Genomic DNA, 17,983 nt, shown 5'->3' with positions numbered 1-17,983 from the left:
TGAAGCAAGCATGATTGTATCAGTTCTAACATGTAATGATTCCTCTTACCTCACAAAGACTGTTCAGGGAGATCATGAAAAGGATTTATTGAGTTCAACTGGGAGACTGGAGACTGTTTAAGCAAAGAACTCAATGCAAATGCTGTACTGGCCTTGTGGCATGTGACATTTTAGTCCATCGATACTTTGTTCTTTCAATGGTCTTGTATAGTGCAAGTTTGGTTGATTTTAATGCACATGTTAGCTTGTTATCAGGCATTGCTCTCTCTCTCTCTGTGTGTCTCTGTGTGTGTGTGTATGTGTGACTGTGTGTGTCTGTGTCGTGTCTGTCTGTGTCTGGGGTCATCGTGAATTTTCTGAATATGGTGTGCAATAACATGTTCACATATGTAGATTTTGTTTTAGAATTGCTTCTGATCTTGATGTTTATGTCAATCCAGTATCTCTAACGTTGTTGTGAAGCCGAGAGGGTACTGGCCACACCTATACCTCTTGAGGGGATGACAGATAGGAGGGTATGGAGCTCGACTGGGAGGGCGAGAGCTACAGTCAGTGATCTCCAGGCGATAGTGGACATAGGTTCTGTACGCCGGCTGGAGGGTCGCTGGATTTGGCGGTTACGTGTGCACCCACGTGTTGCTCTATTTCTGTGGAGGGTGGCATGGGGCATTCTACCTACCCGAGGGATCTTGGCGAGGAGGGGAGTGCCGATACCAGCTGATTGTGAGGGATGCCCGGGGGAGGAGGAGACCATCGGTCATGTTCTGTTTACATGCCCGCGGGCGCGTCAGGTGTGGGGCCTCGTAGCGACTCGCCGCCAGTCTTTCATCTCTACTGAGGCCTTTTTGAGTCAGGTGAGGGACTCAGCTCGGAGATTCGACATGGCAGATAGGGGAGTAGTATGGGCTCACGTGGCATATCACATCTGGCTGGATAGAAACGCGAGGATATTTGAGGGTAGAGGTTTCTATCCGAGATCGGTGGTTATTAGAGCTTACGCACATGCAGCTGAGTTGGTGAGCGCTGCAGCTGACTCTTCATCTGGAGATGATAAGGATACCTAGGGCACCTTTTCTTCCCCGCATAGATATGCGATGATACCACTGGTATCCTGGGCGCCCCCACCCCCCGGTTCTCTCAAGGTGAATTTCGATGGCAGCGTAGCGGAGGGCGGTAGCAGATGTGGCGTGGGCTTTGTGATCAGAGACCACGACTCCAGATTGATTGTGGCCGGAGGCCGGCGCACTTTTGATGGATCCGTCCATATGACGGAGTTGCACGCGGCATGGGAGGGTCTTGTATATGCTAGAGTACACCTGGGTGCCCGACGGATTCTTCTAGAGGGTGACTCGACCACAGTAGTGGACTGGATTCGCTGCCGACATGCCAGGTCGGACTTGCACCCATTACTCCGGGACATCCGGAGCATGGGGGAGGAGCTAGACTTACTTCGGGTTTCACATGTGTTTCGAGAGGCGAACAGGGCTGCGGACTGGGTCGCCTCCTATGCAGCCCACCATTCTGGTTTTGTATTTTGGGATCCCTCCGACCATGTGCCACAGGCATTTGATCGTGTTTTGCTTTGTGATAGTTCTGGGCTCTCTCATCGTCATATGTAGTGAGAAGCCGGTTTACCAAAAAAAAAAAAAAAGCCATATAAAGCATTTATATCCATCCATTTTTCCTACCTGTGACACATGACCTCATGTACTTATGGCCTATGTCTTGAATGTGGGAAAAATTAAATGTGCACGCGGCCGAGTCTCGATCTACGTGCGCGTTTGGATTTGAAAACAGCCGGGCGCTAAAGGAAAAATTAAATGCACACGCGGCCCGAGACTCGATCGCGTGCGCGTTTGAAAATTAAAACATCGTGGGCGTTTCACTGGCAGAGCAATTATCGTGGACGCGTCCGCGACTTCCGCGGACGCATCTGCAAAATGACCCTAATGCCCCTGCTCAAACATCCCTATATAAACCCCCTATTTCATCCTATTATACACGAAAAAATTATAGAAAAATAGTAGAAAAACTATGGAGAAATTTTTCTTCCTCTTAGCCACTTCCGATTTTTGTTTTTACATTTTTATTCAGTTTATTTTGTTCTTTTCAATCTGCTCTTTACTGGATCTGCAAGTCCGATCGGGTTCGTTTTGACTTCTTCCGAGATGTACCGAAGAAGAAGTTGTAGGATCGTCGTATCTCAGAGGAGGATTGCCGAGAGATCCATACGTAGGGGCAAATACCTCTTTGGAACAGCGTCTACGCGCTTCGACCTGCCTTCAATTAGGCTACTTTCTTCTACCTTTATTTTTAATTTAATATTAGTAGATTTGTAGGATTTGAAATTCTATTATATAAATTTATTAAATGCATAGATTTATCTTGTGCTAGAATAGATTTATTTTGCATTAAAATAGAATTATTTGGATGCCGAATGATATATATATATATATAACTCCTTTTAAGATTTTCCATTAATTGCATTTATATATTTATTTGTTTATTTAGATAATATATTGCTAACAATCCAAAGAAGTATTTGATTATTTTTTGTTAGTAATATATAATTCATTAAATCCTTTATTGCAATTGTGGCATATTAGATTTTAATTACAATAATCATTTTTGCTAGTACATAATTAATAATAAATTATTCTGAAAAGGTAATAATTTGTTTAACCTCCAAGAGGTTTATTATACCTCTATTTAGACTCCTCAAGAAGTAATTTCCAGATCCCATTCAAACGGAAAATTTGAAAATTAGTTAATACATAATAGTTAATTCAATGAATTGACTTATTAAATCTCAATCAATTATTCTAATAAAGGAATAAATCTTTTAATTCGTTGAATTGACATTTTAGATCTTAATTACAATAATTGATTTGCCATAAAATTAGTAATCAATTATTCTAATAAGGCAATAAATCAATTCTATCATATAATTTATTAAATTGATATTTTAGATCTCAATTAAAATAATTGATTTACTACACTAAATTAGTAATCAATCATTGCTAATTTGAAAAATTCAAACGAAAAATTCTGAAATTAGTTAATCCACAGTATCTAATTTAAGTTTGCACTTAGATTATTCTAAAAATTGAATTTGTGTGATTTCTAGTGACTATATCCACTAACTAATAGTGTCTAAGAAAAACTTGTCAAAAAGGCATACATGTCTAATAAAGGCTGGTACTTAAGTGAGCCTAGTGCTCCACCACCGATCTGGAGCTGATCTGGCTATTAGTTTTTTTGGATATATCAATTAGACATCCAAAGTTCAATATAAATATTAGTGCAATCTTTTGACATAGATTTTTTGCCTTCATTCAGGTGTCTGTCTCTATTATATAACCCTGATCCTATGGCTTCAAACACTAGTGACCATCTTAGTGCCAAACCTGAAAAAATTGATAGCCATAACTTTAGGAGGTGGCAGAACCAAATGTGGTTCTGGCTCACCACATTAGGGTTAATCTCAGCCATAGGTGAAAGTACTACTGAAGTTGATAACGGATCCAACCCAACTACCTCTTCCAACACTGAACATTTTGCCTCCACTAGTACACCCTCTAGGACACTTGATGAGATAGATTATCATTGTATCCATAGAATCCTAGGTGCCCTTTCTGAGAGGCTGTATGATATCTATTACACAGCCAAGAGTGCCAAAGAACTCTGGGACATCCTAGATAGCAAATATGGTCTTGATGATGCTAGGGTAAAGAGGTTTAAGGCCTCCGACTTCAATAATTTTAGGATAGTGGACTCAAAGTCTATGAATGACCAGATTTATGATTTTGAAACCCTGATCCAGCAGCTTAGGGCTAATGGAACCAATTTGGATAAATCATTCCAGGTAGCCTGTTTGATAGATAAACTACCTACTTTCTGGTCTGATTTTGCTAAGACTCTTAGCCATACCCAAGGAGTTCTCACCCTAACCCAAGTCTTGAACTCCATTAGGATTGAAGAGCAGCACAGGCTCAGGAGTAATACCTCTACTGGACCCAAGAATAATGCATATAATGGAGAGGCCCCTCCTAAGAAAAATCAGAATCGACCCTTCCGTAAGAATTTCAAAAAGAAACCTGTTACGGGGGAACTTAGCCGCCACGCCCCACGTGACCGGCATGCGCACCCAGGAAGACTACGGCAGTCCCTTGATCCAGTAATCCGACCCCGAGTCGGATATCTTCGGCTTTGCAGCCCGACCCCGAGTCGGCTGCCCCTTGATCCAGCAGTCCGACCCCGAGTCGGATATCTTCGGCTTCGCAGCCCGACCCCGAGTCGGCTGCCCCTTGATCCAGCAGTCCGACCCCGAGTCGGTAATCCCTCGACAACGACAGGCTGTTCCCCTGAAGCACGCCGCGGCCCTCTGCTCCACTACTCTCTGCAACGGTCGTATCCGGCGCTGCTCCACGATCCCCTGTAACAGCCGTACAAAGCGGAGCTCCACTACGCCCTGTCATGGCTGTACCCAGTGCTGCCCCACGACGCCCTGTAACGGCCATGTCAGTGGCAGCTCCATCGTGCTACACGATGACCAACCTCCCAGAAGGACCCCCCAGCCTGGTATATATGCAGCTGGGGGGAGAAGGGGGGAGGTAAGAAAAAGTTTTCCAGAGTATTCTCTTACCTACTACTGCTATCTCTCCTTCTCCTTCAATCCTCTCTGACTTGATCGTCGGAGGGCCCCCACTACCCCAGTGGTGGTGCGAGGCTTGCTTGCAGGTTTCCCGGTGGAAGGTGGAGCGCAACCAACCCAACTCCAAGGGAACCCCGTTCACACCGCTGTGCCAATCGTTCTCGGTTTGGACCACCAGCAACAGTTGGCGCTAGAGGAAGGGTCGGATCTCAGAGCGATCGTAATGGCACGGCGAGGTGGTCGTGGAGCTTCCAACGCTTCCGGTCGCGGGGCCTCTCGCGCCTCCGGCCGGGAGGCCGCTGCATCTCCAACGCGCTCTCAGCAACACTCCACCGCCCCACCGCCTATTCAGACGGTCGAAGCCGCTCAGTTCGACCAGCTAGCCTAGCAGGTTCGCACCCTCGCGGAGGCGGTGCAGAATCTGCAGGGTGTGATGTCCCGGGCGCCGCAGCGGGCTCAGGAGCCGCTGCTGCCTGAGCGTTCGCCTGCTCTCCTCAACCCGCGCTCCTTCCTCTCCCATGGGGAGGAGCGCCGGCGCGAGGAGGATTCTCGAGCGCGTTCCATTCTGCCGGGACCTTCTCATCGGAGCTGCGCGGAGTACGAGAGGCGGACCCGGGCGCATTCCCAGACCCCCCAGTCCTCGAGGAACCCGCGCTCCAGTCGGTCTCCCTCCTGCCGCTCCTTGTCTCCCGCCCACCGGTCGCGCTCCCTGGACCGGCGGGTGGACGATCTCCACCGACAACTTCAGGTCCTGAAGGGCCATTCCAAAGATCCCTTCGCCGACTTGGAGATCTCCTCCCAGCCGGCGCTAGCCTCGAGGATCCTGCGGACCCCGAATCCGCCGGGGTTCAAGATGCCGGCGATCGAGCCCTATGACGGGGCAGCGGACCCGCGGGATCACGTCGAGAGTTTCAGGACCCTTATGCTCCTCCACGGAGCATCAGATCCTCTCCTCTGCAAGGCTTTCCCAGCAACCCTCCGTGGCCCGGCAAGGGCGTGGTTCGCCGGCCTGGAGGCTAACTCAATCCAGTCCTTCGACCAGTTCACTCGCCTCTTCATCACTCATTTCGCCGTCAGTAGCCGGCGGCGACTGGTCTCCGACTCCCTCTTTGATGTTCGGCAAAACGAGGGAGAAAGCCTGCGGGATTATCTCACCCGCTTCAACAAGGCTACGCTGGAGGTCCGGAACCTGAGCCAGGAGGTAGCTCTTTCAGCCCTGAAGCGCGGCTTCCGGAAGGGCAGACTCACCTTCTCCCTGAACAAACGCCTGCCGAGGAGCTTCCCGGAGCTGTTGTCCCGGGCGAACCAGTATGCGGACGCCGAGGAGGCGGCCGCCCACCGGAGCAAGGAGGCCGCCGAGATCCCTCCAAAGCTTGAGAAGAAAAGGCGAAAAGAGGCACGCCAGAGGAGGAGCCCGACGCCCCAGCGTCGGCGCAGAAGCCCGTCGCCGGCGAGGAACCACGGCCCCCCACGCCCTCGTTCTCCGCCCCGACGTTTCAACCGGTACACCCCTCTCCTGACTCCCCGGGCCCAGATCCTTATGGAGATCAAGGGGCGGGAGGACCTCCCGGCCCCGAGACAGATGCGGAAGATCCCTGGGAGGAGGCCCTCCCGGGCGTACTGTGAGTACCACCGGGACCACGGCCACGACACCGAAGACTGCTTCCAGCTTCGGGACGAGATCGAGGCTCTCATCCGCCGGGGGCGTCTCGGACGATATGTGAACGACCGACGTCCCCCCGCGGACCCGCGTCCAACCGACCCGGCTCCTCCGGAGCCTAGGGAGCAGAATCGACCCGTTGCGGGCGTGATCCACACTATCACTGGGGGCTGCTCACGGCCCGTGAGGAACGCAGGGGGCTCGGCGGAAGCGTCAGGGACGGCCATCGTAAAGAGGCAGAGGGTCGGTAATGTAATCACCTTTTCTGATGAGGATGTAAAGGGGTTTCAGACTCCCCACGATGACGCCATGGACACTCCGGGCGGCATGTATCCCTCGGTCCACGTATCTCCGCTCGCGCCCAGGCCGCATCCGCCTCGAAGAACGCGCGTATCGCGGCCGCTTAACTGACACTCCTTGCAAGCAGCAACTGGCGGTCCGATTTCCCAGGTAACGCTTCAATTAGCATTTAATGCCCTTCTGGTGTTCCCCAGGCGACGCTTGGAGAGGAGGAGAAACACGATCGTAGCTGGACACGGAGAAATTCCGTCGAGTGGCAAGCGACAGGCGCGTGGCCAACGAGCGGAATTTCCCGAAGCTCGGCCCTCGGATGCCAGGCTAACCCGATGACCATCCCGGGAGCAGACTAGCCTGAAGTCCCGACCGGTCGCCTCGGCTTGCGCCAGCCTTGGCTGACCAACGAGCGGAATTTCCCGAGGCTCGGCCCTCGGATGCCAGGCTAACCCGATGATCATCCCGGGAGCAGACTAGCCTGAAGCCCCGACCGGTCGCCTCGGCTTGCGCCAGCCTTGGCCGACCAACGAGCGGAATTTCCCTGAGGCCTAACAACCCTCAGATGCCAGGCTAACCCGATGACCATCCCGGGAACAGACTAGCCTGAAGCCCCGACCGGTCGCCTCGGCTAGCGCCAGCCTTGGCCGACCAACGAGCGGAATTTTCCGAGGCTCGGCCCTCGGATGCCAGGCTAACCCGATGATCATCCCGGGAGCAGACTAGCCTGAAGCCCCGACCGGTCGCCTCGGCTTGCGCCAGCCTTGGCCGACCAACGAGCGGAATTTTCCGAGGCTCGGCCCTCGGATGCCAGGCTAACCCGATGATCATCCCGGGAGCAGACTAGCCTGAAGCCCCGACCGGTCGCCTCGGCTTGCGCCAGCCTTGGCCGACCAACGAGCGGAATTTCCCGAGGCTCGGCCCTCGGATGCCAGGCTAACCCGATGATCATCCCGGGAGCAAACTAGCCTGAAGCCCCGACCGGTCGCCTCGGCTTGCGCCAGCCTTGGCCGACCAACGAGCGGAATTTTCTGAGGCCTAACCCTCGGATGCCTGGCCTAGCGCCGGAAGAATTTCCTGAGGCCTAACCCTCGGATGCCTGGCCTAGCGCCGGACGAATTTCCTGAGGCCTAACCCTCGGATGCCTGGCTTAGCGCCGGAAGAATTTCCTGAGGCCTAACCCTCGGATGCCTGGCCTAGCGCCGGACGAATTTCCTGAGGCCTAACCCTCGGATGCCTGGCTTAGCGCCGGAAGAATTTCCTGAGGCCTAACCCTCGGATGCCTGGCCTAGCGCCGGACGAATTTCCTGAGGCCTAACCCTCGGATGCCTGGCCTAGCGCCGGAAGAATTTTCTGAGGCCTAACCCTCGGATGCCTGGCCTAGCGCCGGACGAATTTCCTGAGGCCTAACCCTCGGATGCCTGGTTTAGCGCCGGAAGAATTTCCTGAGGCCTAACCCTCGGATGCCTGGCTTAGCGCCGGAAGAATTTCCTGAGGCCTAACCCTCGGATGCCTGGCCTAGCGCCGGACGAATTTCCTGAGGCCTAACCCTCGGATGCCTGGCCTAGCGCCGGAAGAATTTCCTGAGGCCTAACCCTCGGATGCCTGGCCTAGCGCCGGACGAATTTCCTGAGGCCTAACCCTCGGATGCCTGCCTTAGCGCCGGAAGAATTTCCTGAGGCCTAACCCTCGGATGCCTGGCTTAGCGTCGGAAGAATTTCCTGAGGCCTAACCCTCGGATGCCTGGCTTAGCGCCGGAAGAATTTCCTGAGACCTAACCCTCGGATGCCTGGCTTAGCGCCGGAAGAATCTCCTGGGGCCTAACCCTCGGATGCCTGGCTTAGCGCCGGAAGAATTTCCTGAGGCCTAACCCTCGGATGCCTGGCCTAGCGCCGGAAGAACTTCGAGAGTCAGGAGTCGGCGAGACGCTACCAAGAGTTAAAAAGAGGAAGGACGAAAGTGAAATGAAGAAACACTCTGTTTGTATTAACTTTCATTGCTTCAGGGCCGAGACCCATACAACATGGCAAAACGGCAACATACAAAGAAAAGATCAAAGAAAAGTACAGAGGGTCAGCTTGGAGGAGCCCCTGGGTCGGGAACGTCGGGCACGTCCGCAAGGGGTAGGGAGGCGGCAGGAGAATCAGCAGGCAATGGCGCCGGAGGGGAGTCGAGGAGGGAGACCCCACTCAGGTCAATCCCGGGGTATTTAGCCGACACCCTTGCCAAGCCTTCATCGAAGCCTAAGACAAAGGAGTCGGACCCCGCGTCCGACATGTCACGGACGAACTCGTCGGACTGACGATAAGCCTATACCGCCTCCGACATGTCACGGGTGAATTCGGCGGACTGACGATAGGCCTGTACCGCCAGACGCCCGATTTCCGCGCTCTTCTCGGCCAGTGCTGCCTCTGCTCGCTCCGTAATCTGAGCCTTTGCCTCCATGACCTTCGCCACAATCCGGTCGTCCGCCTCGGAGGAGACCCTCAGCAGATCAGCCCGAGCCTCCTTGTGCTTCGCCTCGGCAGCAATGCGAGCAGCCTCAGCCTCTTCCAGGCGCGAACGAAGCTCCTGGTCGCTCGCGCGGGACCCTTTCAAGGCCGACTCCAATTCGCCCAGCTTGGCTTCAAGAGACCGGGTTCGGTTGCGGGCGTTGTCGGCTGACTGCTGGGCCTCCTCCCACCTCTCCCGGAAGTCGGCAGCCTTCCGGGACTGCTTTTTGGCCCGCTCCTCCGCCTTCCTGATCTCGCCCTCGAGACTCGAGGCGACCTTGAGTTGCTCTTGAGTCTCCAACAGTTGCCTCTCGAGGGCAGCGAAGCCGAGTACCCGCTCTTCAGCCACCTGGAGCCTCGTCTCGAGGTCCCCGGTCGTCCTCCCCGCCGTAGCTTGGCCTCCCTCCTCTACAGCCTTCAGTTGGCTCTCGGCCCTCGCCAGAAGCCTCGCCTGTTCCTCGTGGCTCTCCTCCAGACGGATCATGTACTGGGCGAGCTAAGAAACAGAAAAAATGAGGGCGTCAGGCGGGGATCATCAATAGAGCCTATAAATGACGAAAGCGACCAAAAGGACACTCACCGACATGAGACAGACGCAGCTGGCAGCTCCGACGTCAGGGATCCCCATCTGCCGGACCCGCCTACGGTCGCTCTCCAGCAGCACCGTCTCGATGAGGTTTCGGGCGCCGGCAAAAGTGAAGGCTGACCCAGACTTCGCCCCGGAGCCGGACGGTGGTTCTGCAGCCTTACCCTTACCCATCGCTTGGGGAAGAGCCATGCTGACCGTGCTCGGGGCGGGGGCCGCTCCAGGAATCGACAGGGTCCCGCTCGGCCGGGGCCTCGGCGCGCCCCTCCTTCTCGTATCGTCCGAAGCCGACCGAGTCGAAGGCCGGGCTGGGGACCGATCGCGTCCGACCCGGCCGTCTCGGGCGCGCCCGGGTGACACCTCCGGAGAAGCAGTAGTCTCATCACCAGAGGGCTGATGCGGTGTCAATTGTCGATCTGAGCCCGCAGCGTCCCCCTGATCGTTGGGCCCTGAGCCGTCTGTCGGCATCGGAGTCGCCTGCTGGCGGGACTTCTTCGCCGGGGGGACCCCGCTCGGAGGAGTCCGTTTCTTCTTCCGGACCGCTTCCAGTAGGGACACCCTACTGACAGCCTTTGCCTTGTCCGACCGCATGACGTCGTCGATTTCTGCAAAAAGGACGGGGTGGTTAGAAACTGAGAAACTGATGGAAGGAAGAAACGGAAGAGGAGAAAAGAGCTGAAAAAGAAGAAGCGGTGGCAGGCTCACGGTCGACGGGCACCGAGCTCAGACCGACGTTCACCAAAGTATCCTCGGAAATAAGGCGAGCCACCGGGGGGAGCCGGCCCTCGGCGACCAACCCCTTCAAGACGGCGACGCCATTGGATTCCTCCCTCGACAACCTCGATAGGCCAATCGGGGACTTCATCGGCGTCTCCCAGGTTGCCCCGATTCCCCAAGAGGGATCTACGTCGATGAAGAAGAAACGCTCCTTCCAGCCATGAATGGAGGAAGGAGCCTCCTTGACGAGGCCGCACCCTCGCCGCGCCGCAAAGCACCACCACCCTCTGTCCTGGGGGTGGCCGTTCAGGCCGTAGCATTCCCAAAAGACATTCAGGGTGGCGGGGACCTCGTGCATGCGGCAGAGAACCTGGAAGGCCGTCAGGGCGCGCCATGAGTTCGGCACCAGTTGCGTCGGCGCCACTCTTAAACCCCGAAGCACCTGCACGACTAAGTCCGAGGGAGGAAAGCGGAACCCGGCCTGGAGGATGCCCTCATTGATGGCGACCTTCCCTGGAGGAGGATGGGACATCCTCTCCTCAGGCCCCGGGAGCGTAACGTTGCAGGCTTCGGGAAGGTGGTACCGAACCACGAACCTATCTAAGTCTTCGGAGGCCAGCTCCGACTGAATGCGGTCCGCTCTCACTTCGTCCATACCTAATGGCCAGTGAATCTATGGTCAGGACGGGGTCAAGAAGGGGGAAAGGACCGGAACGACTGGAGTACACTAATACGGAAGGAGAAAGTATGGAGAGCCCTAAATTGAAGAATGGGGCAACTCACCGGAAGGGAAGGAAGAACGGCTCCGAGAGCGTCAAAGGAGGAGCGAGCGAACAGTCCGACGGCAACGACAGCAGCACAAGGGAGAAACTCGAAGATGCCTGTGAAGAGAAGAGCGGACGGGGGAGGGCCCCCGGTTAAATAGGTGGAAAGGCGGATGACGCCTCGGTGACGCCAGAGGACGCCTGGCTGCCGAAGGATCGCTCGCGCCCCAAAGGCGAATCGACGCCATTAAGGAAGGATGTCCGCCGAAATCCGCAGACTGCCAGATCAGCGACAACCGCTATACGCCATAAAGGAGGCGGGGAGCTCGAAGCGCGCGCGCCTTTCCGAGGGATGGCGGCAATCTCGAAGCATCACTCCCTTCACCCGTTCCCCTCCTGGTTCCAGGCTCGGAAGTGGGGGGCTACTGTTACGGGGGAACTTAGCCGCCACGCCCCACGTGACCGGCACGCGCACCTAGGAAGACTACGGCAGTCCCTTGATCCAGTAATCCGACCCCGAGTCGGATATCTTCGGCTTCGCAGCCCGACCCCGAGTCGGCTGCCCCTTGATCCAGCAGTCCGACCCCGAGTCGGATATCTTCGGCTTCGCAGCCCGACCCCGAGTCGGCTGCCCCTTGATCCAGCAGTCCGACCCCGAGTCGGTAATCCCTCGACAACGACAGGCTGTTCCCCTGAAGCACGCCGCGGCCCTCTGCTCCACTACTCTCTGCAACGGTCGTATCCGGCGCTGCTCCACGATCCCCTGTAACAGCCGTACAAAGCGGAGCTCCACTATGCCCTGTCATGGTCGTACCCAGCGCTGCCCCACGACGCCCTGTAACGGCCATGTCAGTGGCAGCTCCATCGTGCTACACGATGACCAACCCCCCAGAAGGACCCCCCAGCCTGGTATATATGCGGCTGGGGGGAGAAGGGGGGAGGTAAGAAAAAGTTTTCCAGAGTATTCTCTTACCTGCTACTGCTATCTCTCCTTCTCCTTCAATCCTCTCTGACTTGATCGTCGGAGGGCCCCCACTACCCCAGTGGTGGTGCGAGGCTTGCTTGCAGGTTTCCCGGTGGAAGGTGGAGCGCAACCAACCCAACTCCAAGGGAACCCCGTTCACACTGCTGTGCCAATCGTTCTCGGTTTGGACCACCAGCAACAAAACCCTACAACCCTAGAAACCCTAACCACCACTACAATAGGAAACCTATTCAATCCCAGGGGCAGAAGAAAAAGAAAGAGGAAGGTGGTGCTCGTTTCTGTTATGTGTGTGGTCGGACCAACCATTTGTCTCCCCAGTGCTTCTATAAGAAGACTGCACCTCTTCAATCTAAGAAGAAGGGTCCACACACAACCAGTGCTCAAGTCAACATGGTGACTTCCGGCGCTGGCTCCTTTGAGATAGCTTTCAGGTCTGTTTTCTTCACTCCTGAAGTTAACATGACTTTACAAGCACTTGATTGGTGGATTGATACCGGAGCTGGTATTCATATTTGTTCGGATCGCTCCTGGTTTTCTTCTTACCAGATCTCAAGTGGAGGAGCTGTGATCATGGCAAACAGCTTGGAGGTGCGTGTGCTAGGAGTAGGACGTGTGGACTTAAAGCTTACCTCTAGAAAAGTCCTGTCACTGCACGGCGTTCAACATGTTCCAGTTGTTAGAAGAAACCTCATTAGTGGTTCCTTGCTTGTCCAGCAAGGCTTTCGTCTTGTTTTTGAGTCCAATAAGGTTGTAATTTCTCATGGTGTAATGTTTATTGGAAAAGGATTTCTTAGTGAAGGATTGTTCAAGTTGAATGTAATAGCTCCTTCAATAAATGAAAATCCTTTGATTATGAATATAGAACCCCCTTCTATCTGGCATGGTAGATTAGGTCATGTAAATTATAATTCAATTAAGCAACTTATGAACCTAAATCTAATACCAAAAAGTGATCTTAAGAACCATGAGAAATGTCAAATTTATGTAGAAGCTAAACTCTCTAGGAAGCCTTTTAAATCCGTTAATAAGGATTCAGATCTATTAGAGTTGATCCATAGTGATGTTTGTGACTCCCGTAGAACTTCTACGGGAGGTAACAGATACTTTGTGACATTCATAGATGATCTATCCAAGTTCTGTTACATCTACCTTATTAAAATCAAGGATGAGGTGCTCAGCAAATTTAAAATTTTTAAGATCGAAGCTGAGAACCAACAGAAAAAGAAAATTAAAATCCTTAGATCAGATCGGGGAGGTGAATATACATCTAATGAGATAACTCAATTTTGTAAAGATCATGGAATCATTCATGAAGTGATTGTTCCCTATTCTCCCCAATCAAATGGAGTAGCAGAAAAGAAGAATAGGACTTTAATGGATATGGTGAACTCCATGCTTATAAGCTCAGGAGTGCCAGAGAATTTGTGGGGAGAAGTTTTAGTTTCAGCCTGTTATATCCTTAATAGGATTTCCTCTAGAAATAATGATCTAACCCCATATGAAATTTGGAAACATAGAAAACCGAATCTTAGCTATTTGAAAGTGTGGGAGTGCTTAGCAAAAGTGAAAATACCTGATTTTAAAAGAAAGAAAATAGGACCTAAAATAGTGGATGCTATATTCATAGGTTATGCAGCCAATAGTAATGCCAATAGATTTCTGGTGATAAGTTCAGAAGTAAGTGATATTAGTAACAACAGTATCATAGAAGCCAGAGAGGCAACATATTTTCAAGACACCTTTCCACTTAGGATTAGAGTAGATAGCGGTATAGCTAGTAGCTCTAGTAGAATAAGGACAAGAGAAATAGAAGTAGAAGCAGAACCTAGGAGGAGTAAGAGATCCAGAGTAGAGAAAACATTTGGAGATGACTTCTATACCTTTCTTATAGAAGACTCTCCAACTACCTTTGAGGACGCAATAAAATCCTTGGATTCACCTTTTTGGAGAGAAGCTGTGGACAATGAGATGTAGTCAATTATCCAAAATCATACTTGGGAATTGATAAATTCTCCAAAATCATACTTGGAGAGAAGCTGTGGCCTGATGGCTCTGTAGATAAATTTAAGGCTAGATTAGTTGCCAAGGGTTTTACTTAGAGACCTAGGGTAGACTTCTTTGATGTCTATGTACCTGTAGCTAGAATTACAACTATTAGGATCCTTATAGCATTAGCCTCTATTTAAGATTAGTAATTCATTAGATGGATGTCAAGACAGCTTTTCTAAATGGAGACTTAAATGAAGAAATCTATATGGTCCAGCCAGAGGGATTTGTAATCTCAGACCAAGAAAATAAAGTTTGCAGACTAGTCAGATCTCTTTATGGTCTTAAACAAGCACCCAACTGGATCAGCGACACCTTAGATGTTAAATCCACCACAGGATGTCTTTCTTTTAGGAGGAGCTGTTGTGTCTTGGAAATCTACCAAACAAACTTTGATATCTAGGAGTACCATGGAGTCTGAACTGATAGCTTTAGACACTACTAGCACTGAGGCTGAGTGGCTCAGAGATCTACTAATAGACCTCCCTGTAGATGAGTCACCTTTACCACCTGTCTTCTTACATTGTGACTGTAAATCTGCAATAGATAAATACAACCAAGAAAATGCTAATGTAAAAATGAACAGGCACTTAAAAATACGTCATAAATCATTAAGATATAAATTGAAAAATAATGTTATTGCCTTGAATTTTGAAAAATCAGAAAATAATTTGGCTGATCAGCTTACAAAAGGTTTATCTAGAACAGTGGTTCTAGAGTCGTTGAGGGAGATGGGGCTTAGCCCATAAAGATAAATCACCACGGTGGGAACCCAAGGGTTTTACTTAGAGACCTAGGGTAGACTTCTTTGATGTCTATGTACCTGTAGCTAGAATTACAACTAGTAGGATCCTTATAGCATTAGCCTCTATTTAAGATTAGAGACCTAGGGTGACTAAGAGGAGCACTATTTCATGTTTTCCTCATCCCTATGGTGCTAGTGCTCATAAAAGCAAGATTAGGATATAACCCCCATTAGAGTTTAAAGCATATAATATATACTGCAAAGAGAAGTCCCCTCGATGGTGTTTTATTTTTCTAGTCAAAACATTCTCATGATAAACAAGATTAGGATTTGCTTATGGTTTACCTGCAGCAATTCCTAATCTAAGAACCAAGAATATCCACTTGTTTGTTATTGTGATATTGAAAACTATCCGATCTATTGTTAGAACAAATCAAGTATTCCGCGCCGACATACAAAACTGACACAAGTTTACGTTAACATTGTTCCATACCTGACGCGAGGACGCAACATCCCAGAGCTCAATTCTGGAGCTCGCAAATCCAGCAGCCAATGTTTTCCCATCTCCAGACCATGCAATGCTTGTGGGGTGATCCTCCTCATCATTCGCTTCCAGGAGCAACTTCACATCACCATTCTCAGCATTCCACAGGTATATTGAGGGCCCCAATGCAACAGCTAGGATGTTGCTCTTCCCCCAGTCCAAGAGGTTTAAATAATCGTCATCCATTAGTCCTTGCGCCTCCAATATTCTGTCAGGAGTCTGCTCCACCATCAGAAAGGAATAGAATGCGGTAAGAATCACTAAAAATCGTTCTTTCTTAAATGACCACAATCTACTCGTATAGTAGATACTCCTATACCATTGATCCCCAAAAGCTTTCAAAGAAGAAATTGATGAATTAATGCCATCAACTAGTATAGTTTATTTCCATAAATTTGCTTAGACAAACTTTATAAAACCTAAAGATTATCAAAATACCCCCAGCTCATTAAGAAAGAAAGATAAATACAATCGAGTCATATAGAAGATACTCCGATCTACACAGAAAGAACCAATAACTCAAACATAAAGATGAAAACTTTCCCCTTTCTTTTACTGAGTTAAGGGATCGCGGCAAGAAAGTTCAGGCATTACCGTGGGAATGCGACGGAAGGGTTTCAAGGGTCTGGATCGTTCCCACTCCTCCTGCATCATCTCTTCGACAGGAAGCACGTTCTTGCATCTTCTTGGGATTCCCCTAAAAGCCAGCATCCTGAACGGCTTCCCTTCCGAATCCAGCGTCAGCTGCTCTCTCACCTTCCGCCTATACTCATCCTGCCAACAAAATTTGGGCAAAGAAATTCAAAAATATATATATATATATATATATAAAGAAAGAAAAAGATCAAGAAAGGAAAGGAGGAGATGAGGGCTTACCCTAGGGGTCAAGATTGCCGGGCGATCGTCTTTCTTCTGCGGTCTTTCCCACAGCAAGCTTTGTGCGAGCTCAAGATTCATCAGGCTCCTCGTGGGTATGAATCGATCTCCCTTGAGAAGCGAAAAGAAGAAATTAGGGGAAAAGGGTTCAAGAATTCAAGAACTCGCAAAAGAAAGAAGGGGAATAAAGAGCTAATCTTGGTTACCGGATCAACGAATCTGCTCGAGGACCGGGAAGACTCTTGAAGCCTCGTCAGGGGTGATCCCATCCCGTATCTTGGAATCCTCTAATCCATATCGGCGGCGGTCACCGATTGTTGAACGACGGAGAAGAAGCTAGAGATTAGAAGAGGAAGGAGAGATTAGAGCTTCTTTCTCTTTTCTTTCTTCGAATTGATGCAGAGACTCGGGTTTCTTGGCAGAGCGAAAGAAAGCGGGAGAGAAGGAGGGAGAGACGGGAGCAAACGGTCGGCTTCCAATCGACACCAGGGTGGGTAATACATAGAGACAGAGAGTGAGAGGGGGTGTTCTTCCCGATCCGAATAGGATTCAGGTTAGACATCGGTCGACGTTGAACCAGGGCAGGTAGCTACTTACAGTTACGATGTATAAAAATCTTCTAATAAAAATCTTCTAAACTTCTTTGTCCACTTACCGTTACCATGGAATACACGTGTCTACACACGTGGCAGGTAGCTGATCACATTTTCGCTAATGACTTTGGCTGTATCTTCCCAACTTGTTGCTCGGGACCCGCCTCGGCCCTGCCTCCGTCACCGGCGACGCTCCCCTCCGGATAAAGAAGCCGCCAGCGATCTCCCCCGCCGCCGCCCCTCCTCCCCGCACCGCCCAGTTCCTCGCCTCCGACATTGCGACCTTCGAATCCCATTCCAGCACCAAAAGATCACCCAAAAAAAAACACAAAAAATGGCAAAAAATCCCAAGAAATGATCTAAGAATATTCCATTTCTCGCTGGAACTAGCTTCGGATTCTTCTTCCTTCTTCTTCTATGATATCTTCGGCTTCGGATTCTTCTTGGTCTCAGGGGAGGAAGAGGGGTGTGGGGCTAGGGATCCACATGGAGGCGTAGATCCGCGGCGGACGGAGGATGATTCGAATTTAAAGAATGGGGGGGAAAGTGTGGGGGTTTCGAGCGGTGAGCGGACTCGAAAAGGGTTCTCGGCTTTGATGGTGGCGTAATGGTTACCGTGGTGGTGCGTTCCGCCTAATTTCAAGTTTTAAAATTTCAGTACCATTGGGTCGCAGGTGCAAATAATAAGCTGGGGGCTAAGCATTTTTCTCAAGGTTCGACGGCTGGATTTTCGCCATAGATAACAAGACGATCAGGTGGCAGGATTTGAGCGTGGGTTGATAGGAGCCAAGAGAGGGTGATGTGCTACGAATGTCTTAAATGGTTCCGACAGTTCAGTTGCGGTAAGTGGTGACGGGATCCACCAATCGGCAGTCACGGTCACTCTTTAGTAGTTACGAAGAAAAAAATAGTTATTTCCTCGATAAGATGCTAAGAAAAGATGGAACCTTGTTAGAAAAGCTATGAGTCACTTTCTCATCTTAGGCCCTGTTTGGGAGAGCTTTTGGAGGGCCAGAAAGCACTTTCTGGC

The 17,983-nt window shown here is 50.9% G+C and overlaps 1 protein-coding gene across 1 annotated transcript; it reads right to left on the bottom strand.

Annotated features, from left to right (window-relative positions):
- Positions 1–8,688: 8,688 nt before the first annotated feature.
- Positions 8,689–16,931, bottom strand: LOC120107482 (cell division cycle 20.1, cofactor of APC complex-like). Its single transcript, XM_039120763.3, has 5 exons — positions 16,567–16,931; positions 16,361–16,471; positions 16,079–16,258; positions 15,434–15,703; positions 8,689–14,732 (listed from the first exon to the last, which is right to left on the bottom strand). The coding sequence occupies exons 1-5, from the start codon at positions 16,627–16,629 to the stop codon at positions 14,658–14,660; spliced, it is 699 nt and encodes a 232-aa protein (XP_038976691.3). The 5' UTR covers positions 16,630–16,931; the 3' UTR covers positions 8,689–14,657.
- Positions 16,932–17,983: the final 1,052 nt, after the last annotated feature.

The sequence above is a fragment of the Phoenix dactylifera genome, chromosome 14, assembly GCF_051530095.1.
Source record: "Phoenix dactylifera cultivar Ajwa chromosome 14, Ajwa_hap1_PhDact_Kaust_v1.1, whole genome shotgun sequence".
NCBI classification, from domain to species: Eukaryota; Viridiplantae; Streptophyta; class Magnoliopsida; order Arecales; family Arecaceae; genus Phoenix; species Phoenix dactylifera.
The sequence above is the reverse complement of the archived record's forward strand: the minus strand, read 5'-3'. Positions and strand labels throughout refer to the sequence as shown.

Excerpts from the sequence above, each read along its gene's own strand:
- LOC120107482 (XM_039120763.3), bottom strand. The coding sequence starts at position 16,629 with ATGGGATCACCCCTGACGAGGCTTCAAGAGTCTTCCCGGTCCTCGAGC. Across the intron at positions 16,259-16,360 it reads CGGCAATCTTGACCCCTAGG|GATGAGTATAGGCGGAAGGT; the intron begins GTAAGCCCTCAT and ends TTTTGTTGGCAG. Across the intron at positions 15,704-16,078 it reads CCTTCCGTCGCATTCCCACG|ACTCCTGACAGAATATTGGA; the intron begins GTAATGCCTGAA and ends ATGGTGGAGCAG.